General features: G+C 42.6%; 1 protein-coding gene across 3 annotated transcripts in view; it reads right to left on the reverse strand.

Moving 5' to 3' along the window:
• The window catches only part of GFPT1 (glutamine--fructose-6-phosphate transaminase 1), a 54841-nt gene that overhangs the window by 34806 nt on the left and 4804 nt on the right, over window positions 1-15231 (reverse strand). For all 3 annotated transcript variants that reach the window (XM_077915706.1, XM_077915707.1, XM_077915705.1), the window contains exons 2-3: window positions 6474-6581; window positions 4558-4665 (exon numbers count right to left, since the gene is read on the reverse strand). In XM_077915706.1, the coding sequence (XP_077771832.1) occupies window positions 4558-4665; window positions 6474-6581 (216 nt within the window). The remainder of the gene's footprint in view (window positions 1-4557; window positions 4666-6473; window positions 6582-15231) is intronic.

The raw sequence follows: 15231 nt of genomic DNA on the forward strand, positions 1-15231 counted from the left end.
CTCCCCATATGAATCATCTTAAACCTGGTCACGGGGGATTTATAAAAAGATCCTCAAATTCTCATAGAGCCAGAGAGCCAATTTCTCACAAGATAAAGCCATTTCTCACAGTGCCTTTCTAAGGGTACAAGGCCCTCCACCATCTGGCTCCACTGCCTTGACGTTCTCATTCTCCCCACCTCTCCCATTTCCCCTCAAAGCCCTCAACACAGCTTTTGCAAATAACAGCAGCCACCATTCACTGAGAACTTACCTGGTGCTAGGGACTTAAGACTCCTCATGGCTCTATCCCTATCAGTAATGAGCCAAGCAACCAACCACTAAACCACTTCAGCAGAATCCTAACTGGTCTCCCCATGTCCAATTGTCCTCCTGTACATTCCAGTCTTTGCACACCAACCAACGAGATTCCATTAAATCAGATCAATCCCCTAATGCAAAATCTTCCAACGGCTTCACATGGCACATGAAGTAAAATCCATCTTATTTAAGACCCTACATGTCCCAGTCCTGAGTCAGGTCTCCAGCTCATCTGCCGCCACTTTCCCCCTCACTCTGCTCTAGCCCCACTGACTTCCAGCTATAAGCCGGCCAAGCACACGTAGAGTCTTTGCACTTGGGAGTTCCCTCTGCCTAGAATTTCCCCTTCGGACAATAACGCGTTCTCTGCTTACATGTCACCTCTATATACCTTTGTGTCATAGCACTGATCACACGCCCTAACGTTATCTATTTGTTTGCTGTCTGGCCCTCTCAGTAGACTGTAAGCTCCATCAGGCCAAGGAGTTTGCCTGTCTTGTTCTCTGTTGTGTCACCAGGGCCTGGCACAGTGGCTGGAATAAAATAAGTATTCAAGAAATATTCATTTTGTTATTGAATCTTTAATAATGCTCTGGTAGGTACTATTGTCCCCATTTTATAGATAAGGAAACTGAGGCTCTAAGAGGTCAGAGAACCTACCCTAGGTCATAACAAATAGGAAGCAGAGATAGGATGTGAACCTAAGGCTGGCTGACTCCAGAGCCGGAGATTAAAACCACAGGGCATACTCTGCTGTACTATTATAACTTTAATGACATGTGCAACCTGACTCCTACCCGTATTTAAGTTCTACAAAAGCAGCAGCTTGCCTTACTACCTTAGAATCCCAAGCACTAAGCTAAGTAGGACAGTTATTCAAATTTTTATTGGGTGGCTCAATCAACCAACAGATAAAGTCATCAATGTATTCTTTCCTGGATTAACCGTGTCCTGAATAATTAAGGTGACTTGATAAATAACCTCCGGAAAAGTAAAGGATTACTGGTTATCACTACTGAACAGGCTGATGCAAGCAATGAAAACACCTGACTACTCTGTTAGGCTAATTATAATTAAGGCAGCCGCACCCCCACCCCGGCCACGCTGGAAGCAAAACTGAGGAAAGTAACAAGAGTCTACAAATTGAATCCAATTCAAACTCACAGTAATTATCATACTTATTTCACTGCTGCCAAAAGAACATTATCTAAAGTCTAATAAGGGGGATCCCTGGGTGGCGCAGCGGTTTGGTGCCTGCCTTTGGCCCAGGGCGCGATCCTGGAGACCCGAGATCGAGTCCCACGTCGGGCTCCTGGTGCATGGAGCCTGCTTCTCCCTCTGCCTGGGTCTCTGCCCCTCTCTTTCTCTGTGTCTCTCATGAATAAATAAATAAAAATCTTAAAAAAAAAAAAAAAGGAAAAGAAATAGCAGCCTTCCTTTGCTTCCAAACTTTACTGCCCCTACTGCCGACACCATCTAATGACAGCACCTACTCCTCGGTGACAGTACTCCCATGTTTCAATCTCATCTGCAAATCGAGGATGATCATTTTACCTACTTCGTGGGTTGTACTAAGAACTAGTGAGGCACTTAGTAGAGTGCCTGGGGCACAGGAAGCAACAGTACATGTCAGCTATTGCTATCAAAGTCAGAAGTTACCAAGAACCAATCTAATGGCCTTTTCTTTTCTTTTTTTTTTTTAAGATTTTATTTATTTATTCATGAGAGACAGAGAGAGAGAGGCAGAGACACAGGCAGAGGGAGAAGCAGGCTCCATGCAGGGAGCCCGACATGGGACTCGATCCTGGGTCTCCAGGATCAGGCCCTGGGCTGAAGGCAGCACTAAACCACTGAGCCACTCGGGCTGCCCCACTAATGGCCTTTTCTGAGATGACTTCTTTCTGTCTCAACAGGTCAAACGCTGAAACTTGCTAGGAGTAATAAAGCGAACACCACAAACATCCAAATCCCTACACCAGGAGCAAACAAATGTGAACATCTCACCACTTGTGCTTCAGATTTTTTTTAAGATGTAAAATGTAGGAGCACCTGGTGGCTCAGTCGGTTAAGCATCTGCCTTCGGCTCAGGTCATGATCTCAGGGTCCTGGGATCAAGCCCCACATCAGGCTCCCTGCTTTGCTCAGTGGAGAGTCTGCTTCTCCCTCTCTCTTTGCCCTCCCCCTGCTCACTAGCTCGCTCTCTCCCTCACAAATGAATAAAGTCTTTAAAAAAATAAAACTAAAATGTAAGAAATGCAGTTAATACCTCTTTTATGACCTGGGCTCAACCCATTCCACCCCAGGGATTCTCAACTTGATGGGGAGCTTTCCTACCTAGGTCTTTAAACATCTAATACACTAACGTGTATCCACAAATGACAGCACTCTTTTGTGTTTTTTAAGTGGTAGTACACTTTACCCGTCCCTCTGCAGGTTCCTTTCTTCACTCAACACTAGGTTCTCACAACTCAACCAGGTTCCCATATGCAGTACCAGATCCAGTACAGTCCTTTCGAAAGCTACACACAATCACGCACTACGTCACACACAACTTAGTCTCCCATTCTCTTACTGGTCATTTCTACATTTTGTTGCAATGAATCTTGTTGTCAGGTCTCCTTGTCCACAGAGTTTCTTCCAAGTATGTGCCCAACTATGGAAGCGCTTGGTCACAGGGTATAGGCACCTCCCATTTAGACACCGCCAGCTTCCTCTTCAAAGTGATGGAGCAGTTACTAATTTGCCAGCGACGTCTACAAATTCCCTTGTCTCCACTCCCTTCCCGACTTTCCTTCAGGAGGCGGCATGTTTCAATATGTTGATACACAATGACCTTGATTCCGGTTATAGTTTGCCTTCTAGCCTCCCACACTCATCTACCAATAATGCACAGTAAAAGGACTACCCACCATTCCACCAAATTTGACTTCCTTATTCTTATCTTTGCCCACGCTGTCCTACTCAGAAGGTCCTCCCTTCTCACCTTCACTGCCCAAACAGAATTAGCAGCCATTCCTTATTTATACTGAATCTCCCCGTGGTGTCCAACCCCAAGCTCTCCCCTGAGTCCTCAAGCAATTTGTCTGTTCTCTCCTATGGAACCTACTATAACCAGCCTGGTATACAGGACGTGGTACACACAGCAGACCGAGCGTGTACACTACAGTTGTTGAAGTAGTTCTGTGGGGACCTGCCTCATCCCGAAGCTAATCTTACCCACAATACGTGCAATATAAGTATTGATCTAGTATGTTCAGCAAGGACTACAAAGCTAAATGCTTGGCTTATGTGAAAAAAAAGTGATTAAGTCCATCATTTTCCTCTGTTACCTGAACTCCTTTACCATGATTACTATGGCATCCATTCAAACAGATACATAAAAAATCTACTGTTTCCTGGGGTTGGTGGAAGGTTTTTTTTTTTTTTTTTTTTTTTTTTTTAAGAGAGAGACAGTGGTGGAAGGGCAGAGGGAGAGAGAGAATCTTTTTTTTGGGGGGGGGATCTTAAGCAGGCTCCACGTGCAGCACGGAGCCTGATGTGGGGGCTCGATCTCATGACCTGAGCTGACAGGAAGAGTCGGACATTTAACCAACTGAGCCACCCAGGCAGGAGCTCTGTGGGAAATTTTTTTTCAAATGTTTTTTCAGTCAATTTACTTTGAAGTTTTTGTTTTGTTTTTAAGTTTCCTGTGACAAATTAAAATGTATAAGCAGAGTGTGATGAAACTAAATACTGACAAGTACCCTCTTTAATGAAGCACGTATCTCTGGACAACTACTGTATGTGAGCAAAGTAAGAAAATCTTGAAGGAAAAACATGACAATTACCTGATTATATCAGATCTACTGAAAAGGGCAACATCTAGACTGACCATACATCCAAGGGAGGCGTTTGCTCCAAAGTGAAGACAACCAAGTGAAGACACCAGAAGGAGGGCACCACTAAAAATATCTTCACGTCCTATGAAAGGTCCTTCCTCAGAAATGGTGGCTACTTCATCCTAGGACACTGAGCTTGCTGTGAACACTATGTACCTAACCAATTTCCTCCCCTAGTTAATAGGGTCATTTCTGAAGCTAAGGTACATTGTACACTAATAGAGACAATTAACAAAACTACCTTTATTCCTTCCTTTGAACTTTAAATGTCACTATATTAAAACGGACGTCAAACTATGGGAAGAAAGGGGATTTGGTAGGGAAGGGAGAAGGAAGCGAAGGGAAGGGAAGGGGACAAAACCCAAATTAAGTACATTACTGTGAACTTCTTCATCCAGTGCCTTAACTTTCCCTTTCTTCTTAATGAGCTGGATCTTGCAGGCATTGGCTTCCCAGTCCTTGTCATTGCCTCCATCAACTCCCACACCTGAATCATCGAGGGGCAGAAAAGCAAGATTCAAACACTTAGATTATCATCGTGAGGCAGATTTTTAATTAAAAACTATTCTTTCGTCTAATTAATTCATATGTTCATCAATTCACAGTCGCTGAAAATTATTATATGTCAAGAACCACAACAGCTGCTGGAAACAAAAATGCAAACTACTCAATTTTCTGCCCTCAAATTTCTAATAGTCTATTCAGAAGATAGGGACAAAATAATGAAAATACAGTGTGGGTTTGGGTTATAATAAAAGGGCTACAGATTAAAAAAAAAAAAAAAAAAGAGTACCACAGGTTGGGTGGCCATTGGAGCACAATGGAGAGAGGCAGCAGATGGGTGCCCACCTCAGAAGGGGAGGGAGGAAGGAACATGAGGGAACACATTTCTCAAAACTCTACTTTAGTGCCTCAAGAGTTTGAAAAATTTACCTGAAGGTACTAGAAAAGCACTGAGTAGTTTCAAATCAAGAAAGCACAGGGTAAAAATGTTTAGGAAACTCTCTTTGAGAAACAGAGTACGGACGGAAGGGGAGAAACGGAAGAGGGGAGCAGCTGTCAGCAGCTCTAGCTACAGCAAACCAAAAATGGGGACGCCCCAAACCAAACGGGGGTGATGAGGACAGAGATCAGCGCTACTGAGGGTAGAAGTGTCGGATGCGAGGTGAGAAAGCAGCCTGAGCCCGGGGTACCTCCGAGGCTCGCAGGACTTGCTGAAATGGTGGCTGGATAAAGGAACGCAGAAAGAAGAGAGTGGCGAGTGTCCTCAGTTCAATTCTGGACACGCAAAGTTTACGGTGTCTTGGGTTTCTCCAGAGAGAAACTTCTAAGGGGCAGTTGGAAACCCAGGCCTGCGGCCTGAGAAATCCGCGTGGGTCCTGATCACCAACACGGAGGAGGGGAATGACGTCAGAGCTCACCCATGAAGATACAAAGAGAGAAAAACGGGCCTAGGAAACAATCTTGAAAGACGTTAATATTTAAGGAAGAGGCGGCAGAAAAGGAGCCCTCAACGCAGACAGAAAAGGAACCAGCATGTTACGAGGACAACACGTGTTGTCAGAGAAGCGAAGGGAGGAGGGAATTTTAAGAACCACGGAGTTGAGGAGTTCACTTTCTGTTAATCGAGGAGAGTCACGGAGAACAGACGCCGTGACCTGCGGACACGGACACGGGCCTGCCACCGCCCGGGGACTTGGGGTTCAGGGCGGCTCCCTGCCCTGCCCAGCCGGCCTGCCACACCCCCCACGCGGCCCGAGCTCCTGCTCCCTCTGCGGAGCCCGCGGGGACTCCTGTGCCGGGGGGACTCCCCACGCGGGGCCGGGGCGAGGCCCCCACGCAGCGGGGAAGAAGCTGCCCGGAGCGCAATTGGCAAAAAGTGATTCTTAGTCGCTTCGTCATTTATTGAAGGTAAACGACCTCGGCTAAGTATATATGCCAACTGCAGGGAATCCTTAGAGAAAAAGAAATTACAGGAAAGAAAAAAGATAATTTATAAAGTAAGGCCTCTAAGAACTGTGTTCCACCACGAAAATGCCCCAGGTGATTTCTTTTTTTACAGTAACATTCTTAACAAAGGCAGATATCCATAAGAAATAATATAAATGGTAATACTGTTGAAATTATACGAATAAGCCCTTTAAACATGGTAAGAGACAAAAATTCTTGTTTTTAGGTTTACTCAAAACAGAATAGACATTAATAAAGAATCTAGTTAACTAAAACAAAAAAGCCTCTTTATTTAGACTCAAGAATCATGCAAAAACTATATTTTTTTTATAGAAAAGGAAATACCAGCAGAATCATATCCTCTGTACTCCAGTCTCTGAAGGCCTTTGATTAGGGTCTCCAAGATTTCTCGTCTTGTACGAGGAACATGGTAGTTTAAGTATGCAAATATACCTGCAAATGAACAAATATTTAATAAAAAATATGACTAACAGCAAAATTACATAATTATGACAAAATCCTCCTTTGCATAGTTATGTCTAAGATGTGAAGAAATATGAAACTAGAGTCATCTTTAAAAAAGAAAAAAATTCTCACTTCAAATTACTTAAAGGTGGTGAAACTTTTACAAAGAGGTGTCTCTCCTTAGTATAAAAGACTGAAGAAAACAGGTCAAAATAAATGTTTAGCTTTTGCAAAGAAACTTATAAGGCTGGTCACATATCTTCCATCGCTGCCACTCTGTCAAGTAAACTTTAATTTTAAAAAATTAATTAACAAATTTGTGACTTATGTCCTAGGTATTGAGCACTGTTTAAAGGAAAACACTTTCCAAAATAAGTATTTTAAGCAACACATGGGCCCTAAAAAATGAGACAAATGGAATAATCTTTCTTATTTCCAATGATTATGGTATCAATAACATGTAAGAATAAACATAAATAAGTATCAATGATGTGAAAAATACAACGTAAATAACTTAATAATAGGGGAAAATGGACTAAAATATTTATATAATCATCTCAAGGGAAAACAGCATTTGTTGAATGAATCATTTGCTCACCAGACACGACCAAAAGATAAACAACTATCATGATACATGTTAACACCTACTGAGAATTCATAAAAAAGAAGCCCTTTCTTGGAAGAGCAAAACTAGAATAAAATGACTCGTACAACGTGAACTGAGCCAGAAAAGCAAATAGGCAGTAGAACAAAAGTAAGGAAATCCACATTTTAAAAACAGCAGCATGAAAGTGACCTGAAGTCTTCCATAACCATGCTTGGCTAGGGTGGATATAGCTTAAATGTATAAATACTGAAGATCAAAATAAAAGGAAATGAAAGCTCAAGTCACTTTTTTTTTTTTAAGATTGTATTTATTTATTCATGAGAGACATAGAGAGAGAGAGGCAGAGACACAGGCAGACGCAGAAGCAGGCTCCATGCAGGGAGCCCGAGGGGGGAACTCGATCCCGGGTCTCCAGGATCACGCCCCGGGCCAAAGGCAGCGCTAAACTACTGAGCCACCCGGGCTGCCCTCAAGTCACTTTTTTATGAAAGAACTTTCCTCTTCCCAACTGTGTGACACTATGATGCCACTGATTCATACAGATATTAATTCTGTGGGGTATAAGAACTAGTGTCCCTTTCCATTTGAAGCAATACCTTTATTTCTGTAAAGAGCTCGTCCTATTAAAGCATTTCAGCATACAAAAATACGACGGTGGGGCACCTGGGTGGCTCAGTTAAGTGTCTGCCTTCGGCTCAGGTCACAGGCTCCCCGCTCAGTGGATAGCATGCTTCTCCCTCTCCCTCTCCCTCTCCCCCTAACACCCACTCACTCTCTCTCCCTGTCTTTCTCCCATAAATAAGTAACATCTTTTAAGAAATACCACAATGTTACTATCCAACAAAAAGCTATCATGTGTATGACCATCAGGATCGATACAGAGCAATTTTTCAAATGAACTATCATGCTCTTCCGCCCCACTACACTACAATCCAAAACAAAATTAACAACTTTCCCCAAAAAGGCAATATGAGACCAAACGTTATAGAAATCCTGTATTTCATTCATATTTTTACTTTTTTAAAGATTTTATTTATTTGAAGGAGAGAGTGAGTGAGTGGAGGGAGGTACAGTGGGAGACGATCTTCAAGCAGACTCCCCACTGAGAGTGGAGCCCCACGCAGGGCTTGATGCCATGACCCATGAGATAACAACCTGAGCCAAAACCAAGCTGGTTGCCCAACCAACTGAGCCACCCAGACACCCACATTCATAATTAAAAAAAAAAACAAAAACAAAAAAAACCTTACATTTGTAAAGATTTTTTAAGTTCTCATGTGTTATACAGGCACGATGGCTGTTACTGCTGTTCCTTTATAAAGTATCTGTAAGATGAAGTGAACTAACAACCCAACTAGTGAGTTCTTCTACACTTTCCCTCATCACAGGTCACTGGCATTTGGTTAAGATTAAATGCACTAAGAAAACTACCAGTTCCACGTAAGTATTTTTATTATACCATTAAAAGACAATACACAGAATATGAATCTTCTCCCAAAATAATACAGTAATAAAAATGAGCTAAAGAACACTGATTCTCAACTAGCCTACTTTCTACCATTGTGATGAGCATCAGCTAAATAATCCACTAAAAGAGGATACGGTCTAGCTCATCTGAAAGTTATTAACCAGTGAAACACATTACACTGTTGGGAGCCATTTGCCATCTCTAGGAAATCTTTTTTTTTTTTTTTTTTTAATTTTTTTTTTTTATTTATTTATGATAGTCACACAGAGAGAGAGAGAGGCAGAGACACAGGCAGAGGGAGAAGCAGGCTCCATGCACCGGGAGCCCGATGTGGGATTCGATCCCGGGTCTCCAGGATCGCGCCCTGGGCCAAAGGCAGGCGCTAAACCGCTGCGCCACCCAGGGATCCCTCTAGGAAATCTTAAAGAGGAAATCCATAGTTGCCAAATCCCAATCAGAAAATTCACTGAGTCATCCCTCTCTTAAAAAAAAAAAAAAAAAGTAACTCTAATGGTAAAAGTAATACACATAGAAAATTAAAGATTAAATGCCAATTTAAAAAAAAATCAATTTAAATGCAGATATAAAACCAACTGCCCTTAATACAAATTATAGATTCAACACATTTTTAAAAAGATGATGCAATATTCAATTCACGATTTTCAATACATGGAACTCAATACGGTTCTAACTTCAATGTCTTTGGTTTACACTGGCTCAGCATGCGGATCTTGAGATCATTTCGGGGTATCATTTCATGGTGAAAGAGTATCTTCTAAGCTAATGCCCCACTTCAAACAAACTTCTAAAATGGTAACTATTTGAGAAATGAATAAAAATTCACACTAAACATCTGTTAACTCACAATCACTGAAGAAATCCTGTGCATCTTCTCACTCAGGTACTCCCCCAAAGCTTTCCACCACACCACCCTGCCTCAGCTTCCAGCTCTGCAAAATGAACGGGTTTCACGGAGAGGCGGCAGGATAGGTTTCAGAGCGAGTACCCGGTTAACGGGCAGCGGCTGCAGGGAACTCGGAGAAGAACCATACAGTGGCCCCATTTCCTAAACGGGAAGGCGAGCCATGGCTGCCCAGCAGCACATGTTACCAGGAAGTGGGCAATGACAGCACAAAGGCTACGTATGTCCTACCTGACACGTGAGGACATCTACAGCCCTCACCAGCTAGATGTTCTCTAATTTCCGAAGTTTCTTCTGATTGCTTTAGAGCTATTCCAGATGGATCTGACGTTTTCTTAATAGCTCTACAGACTGCACTTCTCTCCTGGGCCTCATTTCTTTGTTATAACATTTTCATGATTGTCTCCTGTGTACATTCTATCTACCAAATTAAAATTGGAAACCTGGTGAAAAACCTTGCTATTTTCAGGGTACAGTTGCCCCCTGAATGCAGGTTTGAACCGCACAGGTCCACTCATGTGTGGATTTTCTCCAATAAATACAGTACAGTGCTATAAACATATTTTCTCTTCTCTATGATTTTCCTAATAACATTTTCTTTTCTCTAGTTTACTTTATTCTAAGAATACTGTATGTGATACAAAGCATGTAACATACAAAACATGTGAGGTTTATGTCATTGGTGAGCTTTCCAGTAAACAGCTGGCTATTAGGAGTTAAGTTTTCGGGGAGTACAAAGTTATACTCGGACTTTCCATTGAAGAGGGGTGAGGGCAGGCACTCCCAACCCCATGTTGTTTAATAGTCAATTGTATCGTTAAGAATAAAAGCAAAGTAACAAAATTTGAGGACATTTTTCTGCAAAACTGATTATTATACCTAAGAAGACAATGCTACCACCACCCACCTAATACAATGTTCATATTTAAAATTTCCCTGGGGCACCTGGTGGCTCTGTCAGTTAAGTTTATGCCTTCAGCGTACACTTAACCAGGTCATGATCCCAGGGTCCTAGGATCGAGTCCCCATTGGGCTCCCTGCTGGGTGGGGGGCTTGGCCTCCTTCTCCCTCTGCCTCTGCCCCTCCACCACCCCCATGCTTGCTCTCTCTTGCGGTCTCTCTCTCAAATAATAAATAAAACCTTCTAAAATAATAAGATAAAATTTCCCTATTATAAAAAAAATCTTTTACAGCTGATTGTTCATTCTAGGATGTAATAAAGGATCATACTTCCCATTTGATCATTATATCACAAAAGTCTCTTCGAATCCAGAATGATCTCTCCCCTGCTGCCCTGTTTTTCCCAAGACACCTACTTATTGACAAGCTGTGGCCAATTTTCTTGTTGAATGTCTCACCCTCTGGCTGTGTCTGTTTCCACACAGTATAGTGTACTGATTCCTCTATTCCTTCTATTTCCTGGAGACTGGAAGATAGATCTAAAGACTTGATTGGGGATCCCTGGGTGGCGCAGCGGTTTGACGCCTGCCTTTGGCCCAGGGCGCGATCCTGGAGACCCGGGATCGAATCCCACATCGGGCTCCCGGTGCATGGAGCCTGCTTCTCCCTCTGCCTGTGTCTCTGCCTCTCTCTCTCTCTGTATGACTATCATAAATAAAAAATAAAAATAAAAAAAAATAAAGACTTGATTGAGTTAGGTTAATATTGGAGGCAGGATACCTGGCGGGGGCTCAGGGGTTGAGCATCTGCCTCTGGCTCAGGGCGTGACCCCAGGGTCCTGGGATCGAGTCCTGCATCAGGCTCCCTGCGTGGAGCCTGCTTCTCCCTCTGCCTGTGTCTCTGCCTCTGTGTGTGTGTGTGTGTGTGTGTCTCATGAATAAATAAAATCACCAAAAAAAAAATTGGAAGTAAGAATTATACACAATGTATGTATGTATTTTATATCATCTATAGGTCCCTTATTAGTGTTAAGACTGTCACTGGTAAATACAATTAGATCATCTAGCCCATCATATTCTGAAAGCATCTTCTGAATACTTTTCAGGGTTTCAGACACTGACAGCAGGGATTTTAAAACATTCATATTCTCTTTCTTTGTGATGTATATAATAACAGTGCATTTCCCAATCAGTGGCACCTTAGATTCAATAAAATATCATATATCATGTTCCAATTCAAAACCTGCCCTTTCCTTGAGAGGAAGCACTACTATTATCTATAATCATCACTGTCATTTTTTGGTTTACTCTTGGAACAAAGAAAAGGAGGAACAGAGGAAGAAGCTGGAGCAACATTTCTCCCTACATAACCAGGCAGGAACTGAAAAGAAGGAAAGGACAATGTATATAGAGAAGTTTTCAAAGATCAAGTAACAGAGTTGGGTGAAGAAATAACAGGGGGAAGGGATTAACCTAAGTCATCCCTGTTTAGAGAAATGAGAGATAAAGAAGAGACTGAACCTGTCCACTTCACAGCTCAGCCCCTTGCCAGGACTGTTGACCGGACACAGCGCACCTGCTCGGATTAGTGGGTTACGTGTATTCATGGGGTAGCTGGGAAAACACAATGGCAAATAACCAGCCAATCATACATGCGGGGCATGTTCACAAGGGAGGCATTCACAACTCAAAATGGTACTTATCACAGTAGAAGTCACTAGCATGAGCCCCATTTCAGGTCTTTGACTTGTCTTTTCAAACCTCCCATAAACAGCTTTGCTTTAGGTTAACTACTAAAAGCCCAAAAATCAGCTTTCCGTTGCTCTCCGGTAATTGCTCCAATATCGCACACAGCAGTCGTCATGTATGGAGCGCAGGAGACTTTCTACTCCTAAATCACCGTGTGCTTCCGGTATAAGTTTGCTCATTAATAGAATATTCTCAGAATAAGTATCTGCCTAAGTGGAGATGTTTGCACTTACAGGCATCACTCTTGGAAAACTGCAACTTAAATTCAGTGACATGAAAGCACCTAGGACACCTTGCTTAATAAAATATTCAGACATGACCCGGGTCACAGACACATTTGGTTGAAAGGCTGTTAAAGCATTACTGAAAGAAAACTAAGAAAACTAAGAATGCAACTTAGCAGACTAATTAAATTATTAAAGTTCCTACGCCTGGCTGAATATACGCCCTTGTAAATAAGAATTCTTTTACCTATTTTTTGCCGACGGCTTCAGTATTTTGAGACCTCAGACACTGTAATTTATCAGTGATAAGTGTTCAAATTCATTCTCTAAATTTTATACTTTCTGAAACAAAATCCATCTGCAATGCCACTTAAATTTTTACATTTTTAAAATTTTTCTTACAATGCAAGTGTATTTCATCATTATCATCATTAAAGATTCAAATTACACAAATGCTACAGAATTGTGAAAATCTCCTTTTTCTACACCCCCCCAAGGGAGATATCCACTGTTAATCCCTCACAAACTGTCCCAATCCTGCAGCTATGAGCCTATGTATATATACTGTCCTTTAGCGACACTATATAAAGCTAGATGTACAGGGTTTTAGAAGACACTTTAACACATCAATGTGATGACTCTATATACATTGTTTCTTTGACTTAAAAATGTTGGATATTTTTTATGCCGGTAGTATATACACGTATCTACCCTATTCTATTTAATGGCCACATACTACTCCCTAATACATTTCTTTTACCTAATCATTTCACTCCTGATTGAGGTTTTTCTATGTCTTTGTAATTACAAACAATGCTGCAATTAAACATATACATATGGACTTGATGCTTATCATAATACATATTCAATACTACAAACACGGAGGCACGTTCTAAACGTAAGATTCCTTTAAAAGAGGAAATACTGAGGGCGCCATGGTGGCTCAGTGGTTGAGCATCTGCCTTCAGTTCAGGTCATGATCCCGGGGTCCTGGGTTCGAGCCCCGCATCAGGCTCCCTGCTCAGCCTGCTTCTCCCTCTCCTGCTGCTGCTCCCCCTGCTTGTGTTGTCTTGTGCTCTGTCAGATAAATAAAATCTCAAAAAAGGAAATATTGAGATACTCTTTTCTATAATCCCAAAACACCAAGAAAGAATTATATGGAGTGACACAATGAGGAATTTCAATTATTAGTGTTTTTTAATTGTCTAAATCTTTTCCCTGTTTACACAATGCTGGTTCAGGTATCCCCTACCTTGTTGTAAATACATGCCGCCACTGCCAGAAGCTCCGTAACAAGCTCCCTTGCACCTTTAACACTCTGGAACCCAAAGCGCTGTTCAAACCCTGACATCTCTAACTACACACTCCCTCCCTCACAGCCTACCTAGGGCATCAACTTTCCTGAGAAAAAGCATGCCCTTCCTGCTCACAACCCTTCAAACATTCCATCTCTCCCACTTCCAACCAATCCAATCAAACCACAGGCTTTCGTCACCCTGACACGCAGCCCATCTGGGCCCACGGCTCTCTTCCTCCTGAGTCCCTGAGCAGGCCTGTAGCAGAGCCCGTCCACCTCAAGTCCATCCTCCATCTCGGGCCCTCCACTTGCTGGCCAATCCTGTCCATTCACTGCTTGTCCAACTGGCAAACTTCCCCAGGTATTATTCTAAAGCTAGAATCCAGACTACTCCATTTCTCTGTTCCCAGGTTCTTCCTCAGTTTCTGGTAGACCCTCACAGAATTGAAGCTTTCATTTTCATCTTAACAGTATATACCCTCCTACCTTCCTACGTTGTTCCAACGTGCCGGAGGCTGTTCACCCTGGAGACCTGGGTGGATGCAGATGCAGCCTGGCAAGAGATCCACACCCTCTCCCCCAGATTTTCAAGGGCCAACAAGAGCTCACCAGACACGCTGGAACATTGCTGCTTTCCAAGGCAGAGGCCCCTCCCTCTGGGCAAACCCGCTCCAGGGTGCCTTATCCTTTCTTATAAGCTCAAAACAGAGAAACGTATTTCACAAGCTATTTCCTCGAAGCCGGTCTCTCCTACCTGTAACTCTTGATTAGCAATTCCTCAACTTTCTAAATACAGAACCTTTTATTACATCAAAACATTTTGAGGATCCTACACAATAGTGGGTTGAATTTTTATTATGCAATGATCTAGAACAACTCCTTTTTTTTTTTAAGATTTATTTATTCATGAGAGAGAGAGAGAGAGAGAGAGAGAGGCAGAGACACAGGCAAAGGGAGAAGCAGGCTCCATGCCGGGAGCCCGACGTGGGACTTGATCCCAGAACTCCAGGATCGTGCCCTGGGCCAAAGGCAGGCGCCAAACCGCTGAGCCACCCAGGGATCCCCTAGAACAACTTCTATACAACTTTACAGACCATGCCTAGAGTATGACTCAATCAGTGAACACCCATAGTAACTTCATAGCTTACAGGTAAAGAACCACAGCTCTAGAACTCAACTTTCCAACTCCATCAGGGGGATCTCAGTTCCACGGTACTCCCTCCTCTGCTGGTACGTATACCCTCCTCGACACAAACTCAAGTCCCTCTGCCTTCAATATATGCAGCTCCTCTAATGATTTATTTATAGCCAAATGCAATTAATTTCCCTCTGCAATGTTAAACATGAATGCAGAGTCTGTCCAAGTCAGTACACTACTCTGGAACTCTTCTGCCTCTAACCACTGTTCTTTGGCCCCTTTTCCTGGAATTTTTATTTCTTCTTTCAAACCCCACGGCAACAGTTCTCAACCT

Source organism: Canis aureus, chromosome 11 (genome assembly GCF_053574225.1).
Source record: "Canis aureus isolate CA01 chromosome 11, VMU_Caureus_v.1.0, whole genome shotgun sequence".
In the NCBI taxonomy this organism is placed as follows: domain Eukaryota; kingdom Metazoa; phylum Chordata; class Mammalia; order Carnivora; family Canidae; genus Canis; species Canis aureus.